General features: G+C 42.5%; 1 protein-coding gene across 3 annotated transcripts in view; it reads right to left on the reverse strand.

Moving 5' to 3' along the window:
- Positions 1-25,437, reverse strand: part of Akap9 (A-kinase anchoring protein 9) — a 146,326-nt gene that overhangs the window by 18,966 nt on the left and 101,923 nt on the right. For all 3 annotated transcript variants that reach the window (XM_052173169.1, XM_052173168.1, XM_052173170.1), the window contains 13 exons: positions 23,743-23,975; positions 22,407-22,526; positions 18,267-18,443; positions 17,678-17,782; positions 10,210-10,362; positions 9,250-9,429; positions 7,225-8,238; positions 5,759-5,896; positions 4,826-5,311; positions 4,365-4,428; positions 4,158-4,258; positions 2,861-3,052; positions 2,435-2,623 (listed from right to left, as the gene is read on the reverse strand). In XM_052173169.1, the coding sequence (XP_052029129.1) occupies positions 2,435-2,623; positions 2,861-3,052; positions 4,158-4,258; positions 4,365-4,428; positions 4,826-5,311; positions 5,759-5,896; positions 7,225-8,238; positions 9,250-9,429; positions 10,210-10,362; positions 17,678-17,782; positions 18,267-18,443; positions 22,407-22,526; positions 23,743-23,975 (3,152 nt within the window). The remainder of the gene's footprint in view (positions 1-2,434; positions 2,624-2,860; positions 3,053-4,157; positions 4,259-4,364; positions 4,429-4,825; positions 5,312-5,758; positions 5,897-7,224; positions 8,239-9,249; positions 9,430-10,209; positions 10,363-17,677; positions 17,783-18,266; positions 18,444-22,406; positions 22,527-23,742; positions 23,976-25,437) is intronic.

Here is a 25,437-nt window from a genome sequence, read left to right on the forward strand (position 1 = left end):
ACAGCTTCTTCCCAGACTTAGCTCCTGGACAGAACTCACTTGTTCTCGATCAGTGTCACTTTATAATTTTAAGAGTTTCTATAGCAGACAGAATAGAGGACATCAACAGCTTGTTCCTTTTTAGCTACTGAGCGTTTTACTATTCTTTATTTCTTCCTTCCATCCTATCTATCTATCTATCTATCTATCTACCTACCTATCTATCTATGTATGTATCTATCTTCCTATCTATCTATCTTCCTTTATTTCTTTAAAGTGACTTTCATGTATATGTATAGGGCTCTCTGAGCTTATATGCCCACAAGCATGTACAATCTTGGAGAGCCAGAGAGAGCACTGGCTCCCCAAAACTGAAGTTACAAACATGAGTTGCCATGTTGGGAATTGAAACCGGGTCCTCTGGAAGAACAGCCAGGACTCTTAATTCTAAACTCCTCAACTATCTCTCTAGCCTCTACTGAGCTGTAACTCATTGCATGGCTATGCCACAGTTGCTTCATTTCCCATTGGACAACAAATGGGCTGTTTTTAGTTTGGGAGCAATTAAAAATAGAACGTGCAAATATTCATGGTCGGACTTTCTTTTATGTCACTGTTTTGCCTGGATGTATGTATGTATGTGTGTGTGTGTGCACGCTTTTGGTGCCCCCAGAGGTTGGTGGAAGAGGGCACTGCACTGGATCCCCTGGAACTGGGATTATGGATGGGTGGTAACCACCATATGGTGCTGGGAATCAAACCAGTGTCCTCTGCAAGAATAACAAGGGCTCCTAACTGCTGAGCTATCTCTCCAGGCCAGGTATAGGTTATTAAAAGACTGAGGTTTTCGTTTCTGCCTAACTTGTGGTGTGAGTGATGGCGAGGCCAGAACTGCTTTCCCGTGGCCCTCTTCCTGCAGTGTGGCATTGTGCATCTCTACCTGTCCTGTCACCGTCTCTGCTTTTCTGTCACCTCCTCTAGTAGGTGCATGATGGGTTTATCTACCTCTTCCCAAGAGTGGATTCCCGTCACATATTTAATGGTTGCACAAAAAAGTGCCCTTCACGTCAGCACTTAGTGGAGCTTTAGGTAGAAACCATTTAACCTCTTTCCATAGGAACTTCTGCACCAGACTTAGCGTCACTGGTTACTACCTGAAGGATTCCTTAATGGCCTTAACACCCTTGGACTACATTCACTAGGAGGCACTCTACTGTGTTTTACTTTATCTCATGAATATGAACTCATGGATTTTTTTCACTCTGCTTAATAATCTTTTACTATCATTTAGCATAGATGTTTTGGGGAGGGAGGAGTGGGGGAATGTGTGTATATAGTGCCTCCCCAGAGGGGTTTTGTCACATAACACCTGGCCTTGAATTCAGAGATCTGCCAGCCTCTGCCTCCCAAGTGTTGGAATTAAAGGCATATGCTATCTCTCTCTATCTCCTGTCTCCCCTCTCTCACCTCTCCCCAACCCTCTCTGTCTTTCTCTTTGGTTTTTTGAGACAGAGAGTTTCTCTGTGTAGCCCTCGCTGTCCTGGAACTCACTCTATAGACCAGGCTGGCCTCAAACTCAGAAATCCGCCTGCCTCTGCCTCCAAGAGTGCTGGGATTACAGTGCGCCACCACCGCCCTAGATACAATATTTTATTTTCCAATTTTTATGGGTGTGTGGTGCATGTATGCACACGGGTTAACATGCATGCTTGGTTTACACTGTGTTAGGCCATGTCCAAAAGCAATGGAACAGTAACATATAATCAGGCAACTTTAATAACCCTGCTGCTGTGCTTTGAATGGGGAATAATCTTCACGAGCTCACGTGCTGAGTACTTTGTTTCCTAATGGAGCAGGTCCTACCTGGGAAGGTTCTGGAAATCTTAGGAGAGCAGGGAGTCACTGGAGGAAGCAGGCCCCCTGGACTTGTCTCGTTCTCTGCCTCTGCCACCTGCTCCTGGTACCATGACAACCAGGAGTCCATGACGACAAAGTCTACAAACTAAAACCTCTGAACCAGGGTGCATGTAAACTGTTCTGTATATAAACCCTTCTGTATGTAAACTGCTCACAACATACACTCTGTTCAGCAAGGGCAAGTCTGAAGAATATAACCACACAGAAAACAAGATCACACCTGACGATCCAAGGAAAATGTGACCAGAGGATTTTCTCTGAGGCCAACAGAGCACAGCAACTTTATCTTTCTAGTTAGTATCTTTGGGTTGTCCTGTTCCTCATTTTTTAACTTCCTACATTTGGATATTCATTAGTTTTCAGTGTTTCTTACTTGGTAATGTAAGGTAAAACATCTGAAGTAATAGTTTTCTTCTGTATATTTTTAGTAGTTTCTGTTCAATGTTAACCTTCATATTTAAATCAAGACTTCAAAGAAAATCAATAATTTACTTTTTCTTACTGTTCAAAAGAGATTCTTTAAAAACTGTTTTGATACCTGTTCTTGTATTCTCTGTTCCAAAGAGTTTAACAATCCATCCACATCTCTAGTGCTGAGAGCTGTCAGTTCCGTTTGGAATGTAGCTAGTAAAACACTACGTTCCTTTACAAAAACACGCTGACAGGCAAGCAGCAGTTCACCTCTCCAGTCTGAGAAGCTGTCATGAGACTGACAACTGTCATAGACCTGTGAAGGGCAAACGGGAAAAGTCAGTCTCCCAGGAGGCAGGCTTTACATATGTTCCAGAAATACTAGACTACTAACAAAAATATATCCTTCAGCCGGTCAAGAGAATATATTTTTTCAGGTGTGAAAAGATAAAAACTAATTCATATGAAGGATATGTAATAGAAATAATTTACTCTAAGATGTATTACTGTCATTAAACAAATGTACAGCTATCTAAGACAAATATTTGAATACCTCAGTTTCTCTTTGCACTTGTATTTTAGAAATTAAATCTTTAAGAGATGAGATGGTATTGAGGTAAGCTTGTCTCTCTTTCAGCTGAGATTCCGCAAGCTGCTGCACGGACTGGTCCTCTCCATCTTCACAGAGGGGATTTGAGAGAGAAAGCACCTGCATGCCTTCGCTGTGGACAGCCTTCACTAATCCCTAGAAAATAAAGCATCAAAGGCAAAATTATGATTTCAAAGGCTGAAAAATAAGACATACAAAATTAAAGAAGCAGCTTCATCAACCACAACTGATTTAGCAAGGCCACTGTAGAGAAAGAACTGGAGTCCAGCATCTCCCATGTCTACTTCCTGTGGAGCGGTGAGTCAGTCCCAATACTATCAAGGGCTAAGTGTCAATGGTACTTCTGAGTTTCCTCCTCCATGTGGCCAGCATAGTGATAGGCTTAGTGATTAGTCACTGCCTTGACCAAAAGACAGAATGTGGGAAATACCTGTACCTAGAGACTGTTTTCATAACCCTGTCAAGCAAAAAATGGGAAATGAAGTGGGTGTGAAGATTCTCCATACATACAATTTTACACATACATACTCTGGGACACTGCTGCAGAGAGAGAATGACTCCTGGTGCCGTTTAACTACAAGTGAGCCTAGTTCCCCAAAGAAGTCCTATTCTCTCTATACTGAACAACACATCAAGGGTGGTATATAAAAAAGGAACTCTGTCTTAAGCCTTTTATAAGGGAAGAAGCTGAATTTCTAAATTCATGGTCTAAGCTCACGTGTTATTTTGTGGGGGTCATTCATTGCTTTTAAAATCCTTGCTTCCAGCAGAGATTGTAGATTTCATCACTACACCTTACATACACACACAGCTTGAGTCAGGGTCACATGAGGTTACAAGGGAGAAATAGGGAACACAGTTTAAGAATAAAACTACATATTCAGCTTAGACTGTAAAATTTGATTACATGGGGGATCTAAGGTATAGTGATGGTGATCATATTGTTTTTCTTAATGATAAGTTCAATTTAAACAAGCGGAGTATACAGTGCAGCTTTAAATGGTCTCAATGCATGCAGCTGACGTGGTTAGACAAAAGTCTGATTAAAGGTAAGCTACAAGAGGCATCCAGAAAAACAGTTTCTGCCACATACTACCGGAATATCTATGAGGCTTAGAAACAGATTCCCAGGGATCCTTTTAACTGAGCGGTTCTTTCTTCACAGAGGACCTCTCTCTGGTACGTCAAATTAACTGCCCTGGCACTGCCTGAGTTAACTACAGGGTTTTCTCTCCAGTACCTTTATTTTCTTTGGAAATAAATCTGCTGAAGTTTCTCCTTCTTCTTGGCCTTCTATTGCTGTATCGAATCCCTGGCTTTGACCCCAGTCAGATTCAGAATCTAAAATTAAGAAAATAACCATCTATAATTACATACGTGCATACAAACTAACACTTTATAACACTATTCTATTTGTTTAAACATCCCAGAACTTTAATCAACTTACCACTGGAGTAGACATCTCTGCTTTGATAAGCAACAGACTCTGCCAGGTCAGGAATGGAGGATCCCTAATGAAAGAAGACAAGATCAGAATATATATGACTTTAACATTTATTTGTAAAATATTGGACCTAATGAATAACTAGCTTCTGATATAATTAAGGGAGAAATAACGACATCAATTTATTGTCATACTGAAATAATACACATATAACAAGTCTAGTTTTCCTCTTCATAGAGGTTGCCAAAGGAAGAAACACTCTTGAGTTACAAAATCACAATAGGCTCCAAAACCATACGGGAATTTCCTTATCTAATTATACAACAGGAAGATGCCAAATGGTGATTATATTATGAAAAAAGGTATTATTTCTTGGATCCTTTTGAAGCGTTTATCTTACAAGCTTATACTGTTGGAAGGCAAATGGCAGGATGTAGAGAGCACATCGTATGAAGACCAGATACCTCTTTGCATCTCAGACACTGGGTCATTTCCTTCAGGGTCTCACACTCCTTAGTCAGTAACTGGATCGCATCATAATGTTCCTTCTTCAAAGACTCGGTTTCTAAAATATGTCTGGATTCCATATCCAAAACCTCGGCAGCATGTAGCTCTTGCATGTGCTGCATTCTTTTAGTAAGCTGACTGATGGTGTCTCTGACTCCTTCTTGGGAGCACTCGCTCTGTAAGTCGATCTGAACCCCTGCATTTTTAACAAGGATCTGCGGGGTCCGACTGCTGCTGCTGACCTCATCTGTTCTGTGTGTGGGTCCAGTGCAGTCACCGATGTCGACAGAAGGGGGCTCTGGTATGGGGCCCGTTCTGCTTTCCTGTCCTCCAGTCCTATTTTCTTTTTCTAAGAAGAAGGATAATTTCTCCTTGGCTTCGGTGAGTTGATCTTTAACTTGGCCTAAGTCTTTCTGAAGTGATGTTATGTAGCTTTCTTTTACCTACAAAATAATGAAGAGAACAGCGGAGAGATCCGTTAAGTTTTGTGTACATTAGAAGCAGGGCTTGGGTAGAAATACGGGGAGCACAGTTAAGGTGTCAATGCTAATTTACAGAAGAAAAGGAAAATCACCCTCGATGCTTCAGAGTGTGTACACACACTGAAATTATGTTTTCAGTTTTTGTTTTCACGGGAATCTTTAGTTTTGTATAACAAAAGCCTTACTCCTCCATCACCTAGTACAAAAAAGAAGCATCTTTCCAACAATTATTCCCAGAAAAACTAAACAAGAAGTTGCTGGTAAAGAAAAGTTAACAATGGAATTTTTCTTTAAATCTAAAAAAGGCTTTCCCTACCACTAAAGTTAGGATATAGATCTAGGGGTACACTGAGAGGAAATGAAGAGAGGTAAAAATGAATGAATTAGGAGCTATGTTGCTCATCTTACCAAAAGATCTTCTTCAAGTTTCTCTGCCCTTTCTTTATAACTGGTGAGTTCCGAGGTGGCTACCGACTCAGCCTCCAGAGCGTCAAGTCCACTGGAAACTCCACTCTGTCCGCCAGCGTGAGTTAGCTTTGCGGTTGTCTGAATGAGGTGAGAAGAGCACTGTCAGTGAGAAAGCACAGTGAAATCCAAAGCTCACCCACGCTGCCTGCCGTGGGGCATCACTAAGAGCGGCTGCCAGCAGTCAGCGGGCAAGCGGCCGCTGCTTGTTAAATCAGCAGGACAGTTTTCAGAACCATCGCTTCATACAAAGAAGGTAAATAATGTCATTAATGTGTATATGTGTGTGTATATAAATATATATATATTTATATATACACACACAAACACTTGGATGCCATCCAAAAACTTTCAAATTTGTATCAGACATGACCAAGATATTCCTTACATATATATCATAATCAGCAAGCCTTATTACATTTTAATATTTAATACCCACAGTAAAGTAGTTCCAAGTCCTGATGGGAAAATCTTGTTATTGAAATTATTACCCTGTGCAATATATACTAAAAGTCTTTAAATTGTCTTCTGCACAGTAAGAAATAACCCTGGTTTTAGAACATTACCTAAGAAGATATACAGATCTCCAACACAAGTTTTTTTTCCCCATAAACAATGAAATCTCAACAGGTATACAATTTGCAAGAGCTAATGACTTTTCCCACATTAATTGAGAATATCATTAATGTGAAAATTTTTACTTCTTAAAGACATAATGTCAGAGCATATGTATTAGGAAGAAATTAAAGGAGAAAAGCCCACAGAAGTCCTGGAGAACAAAGCTTAAATTTAGTATTTTTTTACATTCCTTTTTTCAGTAAATGACTTTATTAATGGAACAGATATCATATTTGAAGACTAAAGAATACAGTTTGCACTTGTTACTCTGGTGATAAAAATTACAGTGTTAACTTTAATCTGTATCTACAGCTTTTTTCCTAGTTTAAGGGAACTGCATTTAATATAGTATATAAGCAAATTAAAAGCCTACCATAGTTAACCCTAACAGCAAAGTCTCATGAGGCCAATTATGAGCAGCAGTGCTTCAGGAAACTATAGACAATCAGCCAATTAGACGCAGCCAAGCTTTAACCACAGTCATTCACGGTAGCACTGTACTTCAATTGGGAGTTCTGTCTGCACATAACCCTATGTGCAGAGAGGAGGTCTCTGAGTTCCTCAGTGCTAACAGTTCATGAACCACAATTCATAATTCAAATAAAGTAATGCTTATGCTTTAGGAACAGATTATTTTCATGAAATCTCATTATATATAAGTTGTTTGATGTAAACTAAACTCAGACAGTTTATCAGTAAACTATCACTGAACAAAGGAAAAGAATTATCTAGAGCATTTGAGTGAAGAAAAACAAAAAACAAACAAAAAAACCCATCGACTGAAAACTAACCTCCCCGTCCCTAGGGCTCCGTCCTCCGTCCTCTTCCAGCCTTCTCTTGGCCTCCTCTAATAGCTTCTGAGGCTCCACAACTTTCTTATCTGTCCCTGAAGCACTTCTCTCCGAAGTTCCCACAAGTTTTCCTGACTCTGTGCCACCATGCACTTCAGCCACACGGCTCTCTGACCCAGCTAGTCTCACGACCAGTGTGGGGGCGTCTGGCTCCACGCTGTTTTCTGTCATACCATTTACATTCTGTGTGTCTGTCCTTTTGGGTGCTTGTGAAACCGTTTGCTTTTCTTGGTGGACCTGCACACACTCTTGAGCTGCCTCCATTTGGACCTGACTGGCCAAGGCAGCAGCGAACTTCTCAAGGATCTCCTGCAGGTTTAGGATCTTCTTCTGAAGCGCTTCTATTTCAGACTGGCCTTGCTCGTGTATGGTTTCTATTTGTTTATGACACTGGGTAAGCTCAAAGTCCTTGGTACTCACACACCTCTCCAGTGGTAGTGACTTCATTTCTAGTATTCTAGACGCTTTAGTACTTTCTTGAAGACACACAAGGGAGGCCTGATTGTCTAGAGGCTTGAAAGCATCCTGGGCAGGGGCATCTTCTGTGCCAAGGTCACTCATAGCTTCACCTGGAAGCTCTTTATCACTGGCACATTCTTTTTTCAAGTTACACAGTACTTGTGTTATCTGATCCATTTTGAAATTGATTTCTTTAAGTCCATGTTTCATGTACGTCATTTCCTGCTTGGTGGTTTCTACTTGTTGTTCTAAAACCAGCTTTTCAGTAACCACCTTGTCCAGCTGATGTTTAAGGCTCTCCTCGTCTCCTGGGAGGGCCGTGATGTCCTCTCCCTTCAGCTCAATGCTGGCCAACTCCTGCTGCAATTTCTCAATCACACCGTTGAGCTGCTCTCTTTCTTCCTCTCTCTGTTTGTTCGCATGTTCCTGATCATTCATCAGACATTCAATCTTGGTTTCCAGATCTCGGATCTGCTCCTTCTGTTCTTCAATGACCTGGTATTTGATGAAAAGGGATGCATACAAAATAAATCTATATTCATATTTTGGGAATTCTATTTTTAAGAAATACAGATGAGTAAGTCCCAAACCAATCTGTTTCTGACACAGGAATGTTCACTTTGATATAGACCAACAAACTACGACCTCTTGTTAATAACTTCATTCCGGGATTTTTGTTAAAACTTCAGCTCCAACTGAGCAGTTCATTTCCCATTGGGAAGATAGTATCAGTACCCCCCTGACAGAATGAAGTGCCAAAACAGAGCACAACAGACAACTCAAAGGTAAAGCCTACTCAGACACTGAACAGTGTAGACTTGAACACATTTGGTTAGCAAGCACCTTCACCAGCTGAGACAGCTCCCTGGCCATATTTGTTTTTAAAATTTGATGGAAAAGGGCAAGTGAGTGAGATGGCTCAGTGACTAGGTGTGCTTTTCCATAAGCATGAGCCGCTGAGTTCAAGTCCCCAGCATACACGTAAGAAGCTGGCAGGGTAATGAGAGCCTGTAAGCCAGCACTGAGAGCTGGAGACAGGCAGATTCTGAGAGCTCACTGGTCAGCCAGACTAACAGAGAAGCCCTGTGCCCAGGCAATGTGGCAGAGCAACAGCAGAATAAACTTGATGCCCTGCTCTGGCCACTGTGTGTCACTGATACATGTGTTTGCACGCTCAGGTGCATTCACCCTACCTTACCCCCACCCCCACCCCCGGGAAATTTAGCAGGAAAGTGAAAAGTATCCCTATTTTGTGTTTCAAATTTTAGTTACAGCCTCTGAGATAGCTTAGTGGGTCAGGATGTTGCCTGTCAAAGCTGTGGAGCTGAGTTTCATTTCTGGGGCTCATGTGGTATAAGAAGAAATACACCCACAAGCTGTTCACTGACCTCCAAAACAGGTTGTGGAGTGAATGCAAATTCATTGCCTTCTCCAGCATAGGTAAGTGTAATAGAAACTGAAAAACCATAAGTCATATAATTTTGACAAACAAATGTAATGGCACACCTTGTTATCTGCTGTGAGTTTAAGCTGCTGCTGGAGATTTAGAAACTGCTCATTTAACCGGTCAATTTCAATCTCCTTTTCTTGTATTAGCTGTGCAAATTTGCCAAACAGCATGGGCTGGTCCTGAGTAGATACAGAACCTGAGTCCTTCATGGCAAACCCGAGTTTTTCTATTTCATCCTAGGGACAAAAATAATTATAATTGTATGATCATTACATGTCATTTCAAAACATTCCTTGAATTAAGTTTTATAAAAGAGATGGTGTACACATAATACATTAAGATACTGTATTTCAATACTTAAAATATTTAGATAAATGATCTCAAATATTTTCATTTATGATGAATTCAAGTGTCTAGGTTGAACAGCAAATAGTTCCCATGCAAATTCATTTACCTACTAATGCTGTTGGTGGCAAATATATTGGGGGCTCATCTGGTGCTATGTGTACAAATGCTGAAGTCTGACCCCCAAGATCCCGTTGCTGTCCGGATGAGTGAATTGTCACGTATACTGGCCTTGGTTGTGTAAACCTTGCTCCCCAATTTAATCCCTGATTGGCCATTAAATGGTTGGGGCTTATGACTGGGAAGAAAGGCTAGGAAGGCAGGCCTGAGAGTGAAGTAGGGAATCTTGAGAAAGACCATGAGGAGAAGACAGAGGGCAGGAGGTCGCCATTATACGGGATGGAGCAGGAGCATGTGGACAAGAGAAGGGAACCCCAAGGCAGACTGATGATGCAAAAATAGCCCTGGCGGGACTCAAACAGTGAGTCACGAGGAGTGTATGGCTGAGATGTGAGGATAGCATAGAACCTGCCCGATCTAGGACTGCAGCTTGTAAATAAAATACCAGGGTATGGGTCTTTTCTACGGGCTAGCTAAAATAATTCATTTACACAAATAACTTACAAAATTACAAACTATCAAAATGTGAATTATTTTTCCAAGTCAATTACCTTAAATAATCTGTTTTCTTGCTGGAGCTCCTGCAGGCGGGTGCTGGACTCCTTTTTCTGGATTTCCAACTGCATGAGAAGCTCCTGAACCTCTTCATTCTTATTCTCCAGCTCCTCCCGAAACTGCTCCAACTGTTCTTCTAGGTTGGTGATCTTTAAAATCAAAGGTATCCGAGGGGTACAAAAAAACAAAAACAAAAACCCAGTTCATACACATGAAACTGTCAAATAGAAAAAAGTTCTATTTATTTTACAAGGATATATTACCATTTACATATGCTTAAACATAAAGGAAAATGCTCTTCTAAGTTACGCATAAGGTATGTCTAATTCCTAAACATGTTCAAACTGGACTTTTCTGTTTTCTAGGTTTGTCTGATTTTTTAAAGATAAGGTCTCTCTATGTAGTCCTGGCTGTCCTGGAACTTGGTATGTTTGAGGCTAGCCTGCCCCTGCCTCCTTCAGTGTTAGAAATTAAGGCATATGTCACCACACCTGGCTTCAAACTACAGAAAAGATTTATTTTTATTATTTTTATTATACGTATATGGGTTGACTGAGGAATAGTAATAACCATTTAACCAACTACTTCATAATGACTTAATAGATGATTAAAACTGCTACAGTACAAGCACCCTAAGATGCAGGAGCAGTCCTGGGTGGCAGCTGGGTTGTTTATTGCCTTAAAATCTACAGGGTAATCGGTTATTTATGCACGACACCATAGAACTTGAGCCCCAGTACTGACAAGGGAGGCTTTGAAGTCAGCCTAGGAAGTCTAATAAAAATAGTATATTACTAGCAATAATAGCCAAATTTGAGGCTGGGATGACAGCTCAGATGACCACATGAGGGCTTGAGTTTGATCCTCGAGCACTCTGTAAAAAGCTAAGTGTGGGGGTATGAGTACAGCACTGGGGAGCTGGAGACAGGATTATCCCTGGGGCTTGTTGAGACCAGTCTGACTTGTCGAGCCACAGGTCCCAGTGAATACAGGTCTCAAAATACATGGTTATGGTTCCTGAGGAATGACACCTGAGGTGGACCCCTGGCCTTCACATATAAGACCCCACTGCACACACACACACACACACACACACACACACACATCTCCTCGTCCAGGCTGTTCTATAATCATTCCCATATATAAAAGAAAAGTCACAAAGAGGAGCAGGGTGTCCTCAGATCACAGTCAGGGTAAAGGCATCTTTGAATCTGAAGGGATGACTGCTGCAGTCTTCTGCTCCAAAACAGTTTGTCCTGCCTCTTTTCTTCTTTCTTTTACAATTTATTTACTTTATGTATATGAGAGCTCTATCTTCATGGACACCTGCATGCCAGAAGAGGGCATCAGATCACCTTATGGATGGCTGTGAGCCACCATCGTGGTCGCTGAGAATTGAACTCTGGACTTCTGGAAGACCAGCCAGTGCTCTTAACCACCAAGCCATCTCTCTAGCCCCATTTATCCTGTTTCTTATAACTAATGTCAAAGACCTCTATCTATCTATCTATTTATCTATCTATCTATCTATCATCTGTAACACTGGTATTTAATTCTGTAGGTACTTAAATATATTTAGTGATTCTGCACATATAATTAACAGTTTATTGCTGAGAACATTGATGATCATGTTTATTAAGGATACATACTAGTATGTACACCTATTCATATGTTCCACAACCATTCCTAACTTCTACAACTGCTTTTAGAACAAGGTATTATAAAAGACACACATATAGTTATTTCACTTCAGAATTGCAGCCTACATTACATGCCATGCCCATTCTTTTGATGTGTCTGCCATTTTACAGGCAAAGTCTTAGCTCTGCGATCTAAACCTTGCTCCTGGGTGTAAATTAGTAGTGCCTGGCTGTGCGTAGTACATGGGTGTGTAGATGCTGGCACTGCGCAGAAGCCTTCACCAGGTCCCTGGGTGACTCAAATGCACATAAGATCCCAGAAGCACTGGTCTCTTGTACACACATTATAGTTTTTATGTTCACAACAACATGCCAAATCCATCCCTAAGGCTTCTCAGTACTGCATCACGACAGTGGTAAAAAAAATCTGTGAACTCTATGACAAATTCTGGCTCTGCTAAGTGTCAGCTTCTCTTAAATCTCAGTTTACACACAGGTGAGATGATGACCCCAAGGAAAGAGTATTTAAAATACTCCTCAGCCGATACTAGCACATGGCCTAGAACAAAGATAAGTATTATTTACTATTACTGCCTATAAGCATATTAGCAATACAATACAACACATAAAATTTAAGGCACCTTTTTTATAAAACCACCACCACAACAAAAAACACTTAAAGTTGTTCTTTCTTTTCTCTCCTCCTCCTCCTCTTCCTCCTCCTCCTCTTTTCTCTTCCTTCAGCTCCTCCTCTTCCTCCTCCCTTTCTGCAGACAGGGTCTCATTTCCCAGTCCTGGCTGTTCTGGATCTCACTCTGTAGACCAAGACAGCCTCGAGTTCAGAGATCCACCTCCTTCTGCCTCTCAAGTGCAGGGAAGAAAGGCATTAAAGTCCATTATACACAGCTAGAAACCTCATTTCTATACAAATCATTTCCTTACTTTTTAAAAGCATTTTTGAAACTCTTAAAGTTTTCTTCCAATTCACCTTCCATTTCAAATAGTCAAACAGGTTTTTAAAGATGTTTCTGCCCAAATTCAAGCTCTGAGAGTGAATCCACTTAAAATCTGATACATATGATACACCTTAGATTTATATCAGTTATCTGAAAATATCTGCCTAGTTTTCAGAGCAAATGCTTAAAGTTTTTATGTGTTGTTGTTTTCTTTCTTTTTTTTTTATACTACATTGTCTGATGCTGTCCTTTTTCACACCAATGAATTTATGAACTCATTTAGTGTCCACTGCTCTATGCCTTTGTCTGTAAAGAAACAAGCTAGCTGACATAAGCTCTCTCTGTTTTCTAGCAGTCCCAGATGGCAACTTATTCTGGGTGGAAAAGTAGACATTTATTACTCAATTCAAGAAACTAAGGTAGTAGTAGAGCTATAGTGCATCTTAAAAATACTAAGAGCAGGTGGTCATGATGCTATGCCTGTAGTTCCAGCTATTGGGGAGGTTGATTATGGAGAGTCCTCTAATCTGTAGAGTCTGGGATCAGCCTAGGCCACACAGTGAGTCATCATCTGAAAACTAGAGACAAGGTGTCTCAGTTAGGGTTTTACTGCTGTGAACAGACACCATAACCAGGCAAATCTTAAAAGGACAACATTTAATTGGACTACGGGTTTAGAGGTTCAGTCCATTATCATCAAGGCAGGAACATAGCAGCATCCAGGCAGTCATGGTACAGGAGGAGCTGAGAGATCTACATCTTCATCTGAAAGCTGCTACCAGAATACTGGCTTCCAGGCAGCAAGAATGAGGGTATTAAAGTCCAGACATACAGTGACACACCTACTCCAACAGGGCCATAATTTCTAATAGTGCCACTCCCCGGGCTGAGCATTTACAAACCATCACATTCCACTCCCTGGCCCCCACAGGCTTGTTCTAACATGAGCCTATGAGAGCCATACCTAAACATCGCATAATGCAAAATACATTTAGTCCAACTTCAAAGGTTCCCATAGCAGTTTCAACAATGCTAAAAGTCCAAAGTTCAAAGACTCTTCTGAGATCCATCCAATCACTTAACTCTAATCCCCAAAGCAAGACAGGAAACCAGCTGGACAAACTCCAAAATCGATGCAGAGTTTGGTAATGTGTAAGATTTCCAAATCTCCATGTCTTATCTCAAGGAGGTCTTCACATCTCCAACTCCTTTTTCATCTTTCTTGATTTGCAACATACTTCTTTCTCCGGGGTGGTTCCACTCCCAGTTAGCAGCTTTCCTCAGCAGATAGCCTATGGCTCTGGCATCTCAACCATCTTGGAGTCTCCAATGCAACCTCAATGTTACATAGTCTCCGTTCGATGTCTGGGATCCACATGTGATTTTCTGGGCTCCTCCAAAGAGCTGGCATCACTTCTCCAGCTCTGCCCTCTGTAGCTAAGCTCAGGTTGATCCACTCCACTGCTGCTGTTCTTGGGATCATCCCAATATTGGCATCTCCAATACACTGGGGTCTTCCATTGCAACTAGGCTTCACCAATAGCCTCTCATAGGCTCTCTTCATAGTGCCAAGTCCCAAATCCTTTGCATGACCCTTTCAGTCCTGGGCCCGAACTGCAACTGGGGCTGCACCTTCACTAATGGCCTTCTGGCCTCTCACAGTGCCAAGTTTCAGCTACTCTTTATGACCCCTTCATGCCTCCAAAACCAGTATCACCTGGGTGACTCTTACACAGTACCAACCAAGTACAGCTGCAGCACGAGATACCTTAGGTATCTCTGGAACATGCTCTCAGAAAACATTTTCCAGAAGATTTCACCTCTGGTGCTAGCCTCTTCTTAATCACCACTAATGTCTTAGCTCCAGCTAACCAGCATCAGTTGCCCCAGTAGTAGTCTCCTTCTCCTCTTGACTATAAAGCCAGAGACACATGGCTGAAGCTGCTGAGTTCAGCTGCTTGAGCAAGGGAGCTAGAACACACGCCCTTGTTCTATTACATCATCACTAGCTTCCTTTTGCAAGCTGCTTCACTGCCTAAGCTTGGACCTTGCTGTACAGATTGACCTTGAACTCAGAGATCCCTGTGCCTGTCTCCGGGGATTAGAGGTATGTACCATGGTGCCTGGATTTAAGATTTTCTTCACTTAGAACTTGCTCTGTCTCAGACTGGCCCTGAACACAGAGATCTGCTTGTCTTTATCTCCTGGGATTAAAGGTGTGTACCACCAAGCCTACACCTAAACTTAGCTGGGTAGGATCTTGCCCCAAAGTCCCACTCCCTTATTTTGTTATCTCCTTTAACACAGGATTCAGCTCCATTTCACTACCTGGTGCCCTTTAATACTCCAACCATAAACAAACAAACAAACAAACAAACAAACAAATATATTGTCAGCTTGCTACACTTGTTTAAAATGCTCTTCCTGAGACTTACCCTGAGAACAAAGTGTATGATAGGCCTTTCTGAGACTTCCTGTGCCAATGCAATTAATCTGAGTCTCCTCACCTTAGCCTCAGGCAGACTCTTCACACAAGGACAGAAAGTAGCCACATTCTTCACCAAAATACCACAAAAACCAGTCTCTAGGCCACATATTGAAACTGTGCACTGAACCCTCTTGGTTAACTGAGGCTGGCTTAGAGGTTCAGAGCTTCAGTGCATTCTCATCCAGGCAGGGACACAGAGTAGAGAAGGAGCGGAGAGCTGTACCGCTTCGTCTGAAGGCTGCTAGCAGAATACTGGCTTCCAGGCAGCAAGGATGAGGGTGTTAAAGCCCACACTCACAGTGACACAGCTACTCCAACAGGGCCACAACTTCAATAGAGCCACTCCCCGGGCTGAGTATATACAAACGTCACACAAGGGAAGCAGGGGAAACATTTTGGTGAGTAAATGCTTGCTGTCCAAGCATAGAGACTGGAGTCCACACCCCTCAGTCACACACAACAGCCAGGTGGACACGAGAGTCAGCATTCAGGAGGGAAACACAGGCCTCAAGGCCCGCTGGCTCGTTCACTGAGAGCGCCTGTGTCAGTAAATAAAGCAGGGAGGGATTATGAACGACATCTGCTGTCAACCTCTGGCCTCCAGTACTGACCTGTGTGAGTACACAGATTTGTATATGCATGCATGGCACACATACATGCACAAACAAAATCTAAGAAAATACAATGTCAATGGAAGAGTTTTGGACTTGGGTTCTATTCTCAGCACCCACATGTTGGCTCTGAAGCATCTGTAACTCCAGTTTCAGGAAATTCAATTCCCTCTTCTGACCTCCCTGGGAATCTGGAAATGTGGTACAATTGACATAGATGAAGGAAAAATCACCACACACAGAGAATAAAGAAAGAAAGAAAAATCAGACAAACTAAGCTGTGTGTATGTGGAGTCAAGAGGGATGAGATGAAGCAGGGGCAGGCTTCCAGGTCTGCTCAAAGGCTCCTGTTTTAGGGAAATGATTTCTTCATTTAGTTTTCTGTGGTGCCAGGAACGAACCCAGGGTCATTTACCACCAAACTACTTCCCTTCCCTTTCTAGTGAATGTGAGTCTTTCCACATCAATTCTTGAAATAAAGAGTGATTACACATAAAAAGGCAAAACTGAAAAGCAAAATAAACAAGAACTTTCCAGATAAGTCGCCTAAAGCCCTTGGCACGCAGGGACGAGCTCCACTGAGTCCATGAAAGGAGGACGGTCATGGCAGCACCTTCTGGGACTCCTGGCTCTGGGCAGCCCCACATGTGTGGCTCTCTGGGACCCCCTAGCCAGCCAGTCTAGCCTAACTGGTGAGTGCTAGACCAGAGAGAGGCTCTGTTCCCAAAGCACAGAGGCAGGAGTAGGGGTCGGGGCTCTGGAGATATGGCTCTGTGGGTAGGAGTACACACAGCTCTTACAGGGGACCCTTGTTTGGTTCCCAGTACTCATGTTAGGTGATCATAATGGCACACACTCTGGTGGGTGGACACGGATGCACTCACATGCACATATCCACACAGCTATCAACTAATGTCTGGAACTATAAAACAAGGTAGACATGTACAGAAGAGCAATCCCAGTGACTGACCTCTGTTCTTCACGCAGGTATGTGAGGGCATGTACCCCTAAAAACTTTAAAAGTCACATCTACTAAGACGTACTTGATGGGAAAAAAGGTTTAAATACATTACAAATGAAGTAGAAGTTTAATTTACTTTTGTAATTATAATGAATTTTCACTTTTAAAATAGGCCCTTGCTGCGCTGCCCAGTCTGCCTGAACTAGCTCCAATCCTCCCCCAACCTCAGCCTCAGGGCATTGGGTGAACCCCCATCCCCAGCTGGATGGAATTCTTTCTCAGTAAGGAGTGTGGACAAACAGGAGAGCTGTAGCTATTATCCTTGCTGTTCCTGCTCTTGCTGTGTGGTGCTGGGGAATCCTCAGTGCTTGCATAAGCTAGACAAGTGACCAACAAGGAGCTACGGGCTCAGACCCAGGCACGTAGGTTCATCCATTCTTGTATTTACACATTTCACTTATGAAATAATTATGCAATAATCTCTCAGGAAATATTTTAAATAAGCGGCACCCGGCAGACGCCTGGCAGAGTGACGGCTACAGAGGGGTACAAGCTTACCACGGCCCTCTGGCTCTCCATCCCCCTCCCCACAGTCCACACCAGCTCCATTTTCCTGTGAACTCCCACTGCCTTGGCTCTGACCATCACCAGATCCATTGTTCTCGCTGTGACCTCCGAGGTCAATCTCCAAGGCAGTGACCTAAGAACACTCTAAACTTGGCTTTCAGACAGCGTCTTTCTGTTCAAATGGTACTTTCTAGGTAACTGATTTTAAACTGCACTTGTCATTGAAAAAGAAACTTCTTACCTCTTTCTGTTTTCTATCTGTGGCATCCCGCTCGGCCTGCAACTGAACTTCTAGAGATAATTCTGGGTCCGCTTCTATAGCTCCAGACCTTTTCTGGTCCTCTAACTAAAAATACATAAGAACTTTTTTAAAACCTCAGACATTATACCCTGATAATTCATTGTAGTATTTTTATTTAGCAGATGTTCTCACTCCAATTTAAAATGGGAAACTACTTTTGAGATTTTCAACAAGTTACAGGTACTCAGTCTTGCATGCATTTTTCATATATCAAACACACACTGCCGACATTTAAAACTCATTCCTGAGATAAAACGAAAACCCTTTTCCATCTGCCTGCCACCAATCTCCCTCCCTCTGCTGACCTTCTACCCATTCTGGCTTTCAGGAGAGTAATGGGAACTGGCTTCACTGAATCTACTGTGGAGTCAGGCTAGGGTCTGAAAGCTCATGGCCACACTGACAGTTCAAATGGTGATCAACTCTCTGGCTTAACTAATCCTCCTGTATCAGAAGGGAGGGATGCAAGCCACCTCTAACAGGAAAACAAGCAACAGTAATGGAGACACACTGTGCTCTAAGGCCGTACCCTGGGGAGGGGCTCTGCACTGGCCAGCAGGGCCTGCTCCAGGTCCCGCAGCCGGCACTCCAGCTTCTCGATCTCTTCATTCCTCTCCTGCACATCTCGCTGCAGCTGCTCCTTGGAGAGCAGCAGCTCGCTGCACTTGTCGGTTTTCTCCTTCAAGTGATTAGTCAGCTGTTCAACCTGAGGAAATGATGAAAGACAGGTTTCAGAATACAGAGTGTCCGTAGTTAGGAAACGTATGTATCACTTAAAAACTGCTTTCTGGGGCTTGAAAATGTATCTCATGCTACAGTGTCGATTTCTTAATACATGCAAGTCCTCAGGTTTGAACCCAAGTATACCCCACTAAAACCAGGTATTTTAGAACATGTTAATCTTATTTTAAAATAAGGATAGCAATGGTCATCTTTTGTAAAAGCAACACTGTGCAGAATGATAAAACTGGGCACACTAGTTAAAAGAGAAATGCTTTCACAAAACTCATTTTTAAGGTTTTTTAAATTTAAAATTTTTTAAGTTTTTTTTAAATTTGCTTCTATTATTACTTTTTCTTATTCATTGACCCCATCCCAGTTACCGTCTCTCACAATCCTTCCCCCAACCCAGAGGTTTTGTTTTGTTTTGCTTTGCTTTGCTTTGTTTTTTTGTGAAGAGCATCATGTCTTTACTCTGGCAGAAACAGGGATAATGCATTTTGAGTAATGTGAACTCTCTAAAGACACAGCACACTGCAACCTAATGACATAGTAGAGCTGAGAGACTTGCAGCTTGCTCTTAGGTGAAGAACAATGACCTTTAAGCCTCCCATGTGCTATAAGTTAGTTATCTGGCAAAGGTTTAGCCTATACGTTCTGCAGGCTAGCAGTAGATGAAGGAATCTGAATTACTTTAAGTGTCATTAGTCTTGGCTCCTACACTGCACAAAACAAACAGTAAGTATTCCAAGATTTGTCTTCTAAGACTGATAGGCAGTCCCCAAGTGTTGTGTGACAGCAATGAAAGAATACAGGAAGGATTAATAAGATATCCTTATCAAGAAGAAAGTTGTAAAAATATTGTAATTTTAAGACATATAAGAATACTATATTTTAGTGAGGCATTTCAAAGAAATTACCAAAAGTAAAAAAGTATTGCTCTTTGAACATTGACAACCGCAAGGTTAACCTGACTGCAGGCTCTGGGGCTCTTGGGTGACAGGAGCAAAGCTGGAGAAGGCTTAGCAGTTAAGAGGGTTGGCTGCTTTCCAGCGGACACAGGTTCAACTCCCAGCACCCACATGGACGCTGACAGCTGTCTGTAACTCCACTTTCAGAAGATCTGATGCATTCACACAGACATACATGAAGCCAAAACACCAATACACATAGTAAGTAACTAAGTGAGTGGGTGAGTGAGTGGGTGAGTGAGTAGGTGAGTGAGTGAGTGAGTGGGTGAGTGAATGAGTGGGTGAGTGGGTGGGTGAGTGGGTGGGGGGAGTGAGTAGGTGGGTGAGTGGGTGGGTGAGTGGGTGAGTAGGTGGGTAAGTGAGTGGGTGGGTGAGTGGGTGAGTGAGTGAGTGAGTGGGTGGGGGGAGTGAGTAGGCAGGGGAGTGAGTAGGTGGGTGAGTGGGTGGGTGAGTGGGTTAGTAGGTGGGTGAGTGAGTGGGTGGGTGAGTGGGTGAGTGAGTGGGTGAATGGGTGGGTGAGTGAGTAGGTGGGTGAGTGAGTGGGTGAGTGAGTGAGTGGGTGGGTGAATGGGTGGGTGGGTGGGTGAGTGAGTGGGTGGGTGAGTAAGTGGGTGGGTGGGTGAGTGAGTGAGTGGGTGAGTGGGTGGGTGAATGAGTGAGTGAGTGAGTGGGTGGGTGGGTGGGTGGGTGAGTGGGTGGGTGAGTGGGTGAGTGGTTGGGTGGGTGAGTGAGTAGGTGGGTGGGTGAGTGGGTGGGTGGGTGAGTGAGTGGGTGAGTGGGTGGGTAAGTGGGTGAGTGGGTAAGTGAGTGAGTGAGTGGGTGAGTGGGCAGGGGAGTGAGTGAGTGGGTGGGTGAGTGAGTGGGTGGGTGAGTGAGTAAGTGAGTGGGTGAGTGAGTGGGTGAGTGGGTGAATGGGTGAGTGAGTGGGTGGGTGAGTGAGTGAGTGGGTGAGTGAGTGAGTGAGTGACTGAGTAGGTGACTGAGTGGGTGAGTGGGTGAGTACCCGGGTGGGTGGGTGGGTGGGTGGATGAGAGAGATCCCCAAATGCAATGGTTCCGTAAAGCTCTCTGGAATGCCTCTGAGTAGCTGAGTGGCTGTATGAATGTAGGAGTGCATTCTAGAGGGCCGAGAGTAGCTGGGTGACTTCCCAGAACTGTGAGCAGAGAGTCAAGTGGAGTGGAGGAGTGGAGACCTCCCTGAGGCAGATTTAGAAGAGAATGAGAGATGAAGTATAAAGCAGGAATGAATGGATTTTTTTTTTTTTTGCATAAAGGTTTTACAATGTGTTGGAGATAAATAGATTCAAATTCATTGTCTTAAAAGAAGTTTTACAGTGTTTGACAGAAAAGAATATTTAATGTTTCTGCCATCATATTCCCAACACAAATGATAAATGCATGATGTACTACACATGATACCTCTGGTATATACATTAAAGTATACCCCATAAACATAGTATTTGTTTGTGATAGCTGAAAATTTAAAAATGTTTTTTACAAAGCCAAATACAGTAAGTGAAATCTGCAAGCCAATGTTCTTTATGAGAATCTGTGCAAAAACCTCCCCTTTTCTGAGGAGAAAGGGAGGACAGGAGGATGGGGTTGAAGAAATGAGAGAGGGACTGAAAGATGGGAAGGGAAGGTACAATTGGATGTGAAGTAAATAAATAAACAAATAAATAAATATCTAAAAATCCATTTGCTAAAGTTTTTTATTGTATCCATTTGTGTGTGTGTGTGTGTGTGTGTGTGTGCGCGCGCGCGCGCGCCACAGCACACATGTGAAAGTCAGAGAACTAGTTGGAGAAGGTTCTCTATTTCTGCTTCCCAGGAACAGGCTGTTTACCTTGACAGCAAGTCCCTTTACTCAGTGTGGTGGACTGAATAAGTTTGGCCCAGGGAGAGGCAGTGCTGGGGGTGTGGCCTTGCTGGGGTTGTGGCCTTGCTGGAGGAGGCTAGGCCCTGTTGGAGGAAGTGTGTCACTGTGGGGATGGTCTTTGAGAGCTTCCTCCTAGCTGCCTGAGGATGCCTTTGCCTTTGGAAGAAGAAGTTCTCTCTGCTCCTCCTGCTCATACCTGCCTGCCTGCTGGGATGGGACTGACTTGATGATAAGGGACTAAACCGCGGACCCAACTAAATTTGTCTTTATAAGAGTGGCCTTGGTCATGATGTCTGTTCAATGCAGTAAAACCTTAAGTAAGACACTCAGGTGTCTCAGGGTTCCTAGCGCTGCAGTGGAACACCAGGACCAGAAGCAAGTTCAGAAGGAAAAGGCTTATTTTCCATATACTTCCACTCCCACGGTGTAGTCTCTCACTGAAGAAACTCAGCACAGAATTCAAACATGGCAGGAAACCGGAGGGCCACATTAGGCGATGCAGAGGCCATGGAGGTTGCTCCTTACTGGCTTGCTAGACCTACTTTCTTATAGAACCCAGGACCACCAGCCCTGGGATGACACCACCCACCATGGACTGGGCCCTCCTCTATCAACCACTAGTTAAGAAAATGCCTTACAGCCAGTAGGACATTTTCTCGTCTGAGGTGCCCTCCGTTCAGATAACTCTAGCCTGTGTCAAGGTAACATGAAATTAGCCAGCACACTGCACGGAGTCATCCTGCTGGCCTGCTAATAACCTCAAATCACTTCTATTAGGAGTGAGAATAGAGAAATGAACAAGGAAGTTTATTTAGTTGTGTAATACACAGAGGGGAGTAATTTCAAATCTCACTACCTCCCCCGCATTGCAGTGGCTGGGTTTGAACACAGGGATTCAAACACGCCAGGTGAGCACACTAACTGTACTCTCAGACCACTACAGTATAGTTTATGGTTAACAAGTACCTTGTATTTAATTTTTGATTGTTAAGATTTATATACTATAGAAAGAATGCACATTTGAGTTTTTGAAGACACCTTATTTTACACTCAAGATACAAATTAATAGAGGAGAAGCTATCCTATCAATGAGTCCGTACCTCTCTGGTCTGGTGCTCGCTCACAGGCTGGAGTCGAGGCGCAGCCTTAAGCTGGCGCTCTAGCTTCTGTATCTCCTGCTGGAAGACGTCTCTCTCATGCTCTCTATCGATGGCCTGCTCCTGAAATGGAATGATAACGACACCGTCAACGCCGATGTAACGGTCGGCATGGTCACATGCGCCTTTGATCCTAGTCCTTGCGAGGCAAAGGCAGGTGAATTTTGTGAGCTGGAGATCAGTGTAGTCTACATAGCAAGTTCTACACCGACCAGGGCTTCAGAGTGAGGCCCTGTCTAAAAACAACCAGACAAAACATAAAGCACTCTGAGGCTTATGAAACAGCAGTAGTTAATATTTACTGTCTCTATTTTTAATCATGTCCCTTTAGCTAGAGGTTTAGAGCTAATGGAGAGATACACAAACGCCCCAAACCATAAAGGCTTAAGAGGAAACTACATTGGGGGAGGGGGGTTAAAATACATTGCCAATTTGGGCTCTTAGCCAGAAATTTGAATATTTAAAAATCATTTGCAGCACCATCTTTTTTGTTAAAATGGTTAAATGCAGAAAAAGAGGAAGATGAATTTGTACAAGACAATCAGTCATAGAACAAATGAGCAATACATAAATCAGTTTGTTTAATCCTATTATAGACTGTTATCTAAAATATAAAATGTCAGCAACAGATTCCCTGGGTAAGGGAGGGTCCTAAGCTTCTGGGACCTTAAAGAAAGATGTCCCACGTGAAAATTAAAAACCAAGGCCATTTTTTGGGTGAGAGCAATGGAAGGAGGGCAGCTGTGTCAGCCCCAGGCCGAGAGGCACCCTGGGGACTGTGCTTCTGTGCACAGGGTTGTGCGCGGACGCATGAGAGCGCTTGTGCTTCTGTGCACAGGGCCGTGTGCAGACGCGTGAAAACTCTCAAAGCTCTCACCTGTTGTGACCACTAGTTAATGGAAAAGCTAGAACAAGCTTAACTTTGAATTTGCAAAACCTAGCTGCTCAGGGTTATTCACAAATTGGATGTGCTTTTAATTTTTCTTATATATTCATGCATTATATACTTAATTTTTGTTTGTTGTTGCTAGGAATTCAACACAGAGACTCTGAATACTAAGCAAACTTGGGTTGTATTACTGGGCTAACACCTTAGGCCTAGTAGTAATTCATCCACCCATAACTGTCGACCCATCCATCTATTCACCTATCTGTCTACCCATGTCCTTCCATCTGTCCACCCACCCATCTACCTACCCGTCTGTCTGTTCATTCATATCCCTACATCAAACCACACTAGACAGGGTTTCAAAACAAAGCCCAAGATGAAGATACTTACATCTAAAAATTTTCTCATTTTTTCTAGCTGCTTTTCCAGTGCTTGGCTTTGCTGCCTTAAATCTATGAGCTCGGCGTTTTTCTCTTGCTCCAGTTCTATAAACCTACTGACTTGCTCTTCGACGTCTATTTCTAGAGCTTTCACTTGCTTCTGAAGATCGCCACGGACTTTTTCGGCTTGGCACTGTACTTCTAGCTTTTCCTTCATCAGTTTTTCTGTCTCCTGCAGAAATTCTGTTTACAAATGTGACAGTGCATTTGGTTAAATTACGACTCATAATGTTGTGACAATGAATTCACTGACTACCCTTTTTAAACTTAATCTTCATGAAATAATGTCTGAGAATTTCTTTATATAAATTAAAACATGAATATTCTGTAGACCAGGCTGGCCTGGAATTCACAGAGATCCACTTGCCTCTGCCTCCTGAGATGGGATATGCCTGATAATCTCTTAGAAAAGAATGGAGATTGACTTCAGTGAAGTATAACAGCTATAATCTCCTAATCATATATACATTAAAATAATGTATGGTTTGTTAATACTTTTAAAAGTTAACCAGTGCTTGAAACACAAAAGTAAATATTATCTTCTGGAAAGATCAAAGTATCTTACTTACTCCTATATAAGAAAATAAATGACTATTAATAAAATCACAATGAATTAACAAAAATGAGAATTCCTATTACAAAAACATATTTTTATGAAACCAACACAGTAAAGAAAAAAATTAAAACAAAATGCTGACCACATTTTTAACCATAGGCAAAACTGAGTCCATTCCAAAGCCATAAAGTCCCCTTTATATGCATACACAATGAATGCAGTAAGCAAATACTGTAAATCTTTAACCAAGAAACGGGAGCAGGAGGAGGAGGGGGAGCACAGTCAGGACTCCTGGTTAGCCTTAGGCTTTGTCATGTCATCTACATCCGTGCACTACCTTTTCATGTTTACATGATGTGAACTAAGACACAGGAACAGGTATGGGGCCGTGTTGGTTGGCAGCAGAAGCAGAGTGCAACATCTGATAAGATAGATGGTCTGCAGTTTTGTTATGAACAATGGAGAGGAAATAAATTAATACATGTGAAGTCCAGTGTCGAGAGCACAGACTGGGCTGTGTGCACATCAGCTGCAGTCACCGTGGTGAGAAGGTACAAGCGGCAAAACAACAACTACAGCAAAAACCCACATCCAAGCCTTTCAGATTTACCTACACTAACCATATACCAACACTGTCTTCAGACCCTGGATCTAGACGAAACATCTTCTCTTCTAAAATAACACAATTATTAGGTGTTAATATCTACGTGCACCGCCACAAAGTTTCTCAGTGGAGACAGATCCCTCCCCGCCATCATCTCATGAGCTGTTTGGCTCCGAAAGAACTCTTCGAAAATCAGAGACCAGAGAGCTTAAGGTATTCATAAAGCCAAGATGGTGTATCTTAAAAATACTCAGTATTTTCTTAGAAAATTCAAAGTGCTTTTGGACTCTGTGCCAAAACAGATGAAATAAGATGATGGTGGTTCTGAGCCTCGGTTGTTAATAGCAAATCGAAACTTGTTTTTATTATAAATTAAGCTGTGTTACTGTTGAAAAGAAAAATTGTAAGTATGAAAGAAACACTACAGAGAAACTGCAAAATTAGAACTGTTAGTTGATAATTAAGGATCACCAAATTTTTACTTG

The sequence above is a fragment of the Apodemus sylvaticus genome, chromosome 2 (genome assembly GCF_947179515.1).
Source record: "Apodemus sylvaticus chromosome 2, mApoSyl1.1, whole genome shotgun sequence".
Lineage (NCBI taxonomy): Eukaryota > Metazoa > Chordata > Mammalia > Rodentia > Muridae > Apodemus > Apodemus sylvaticus.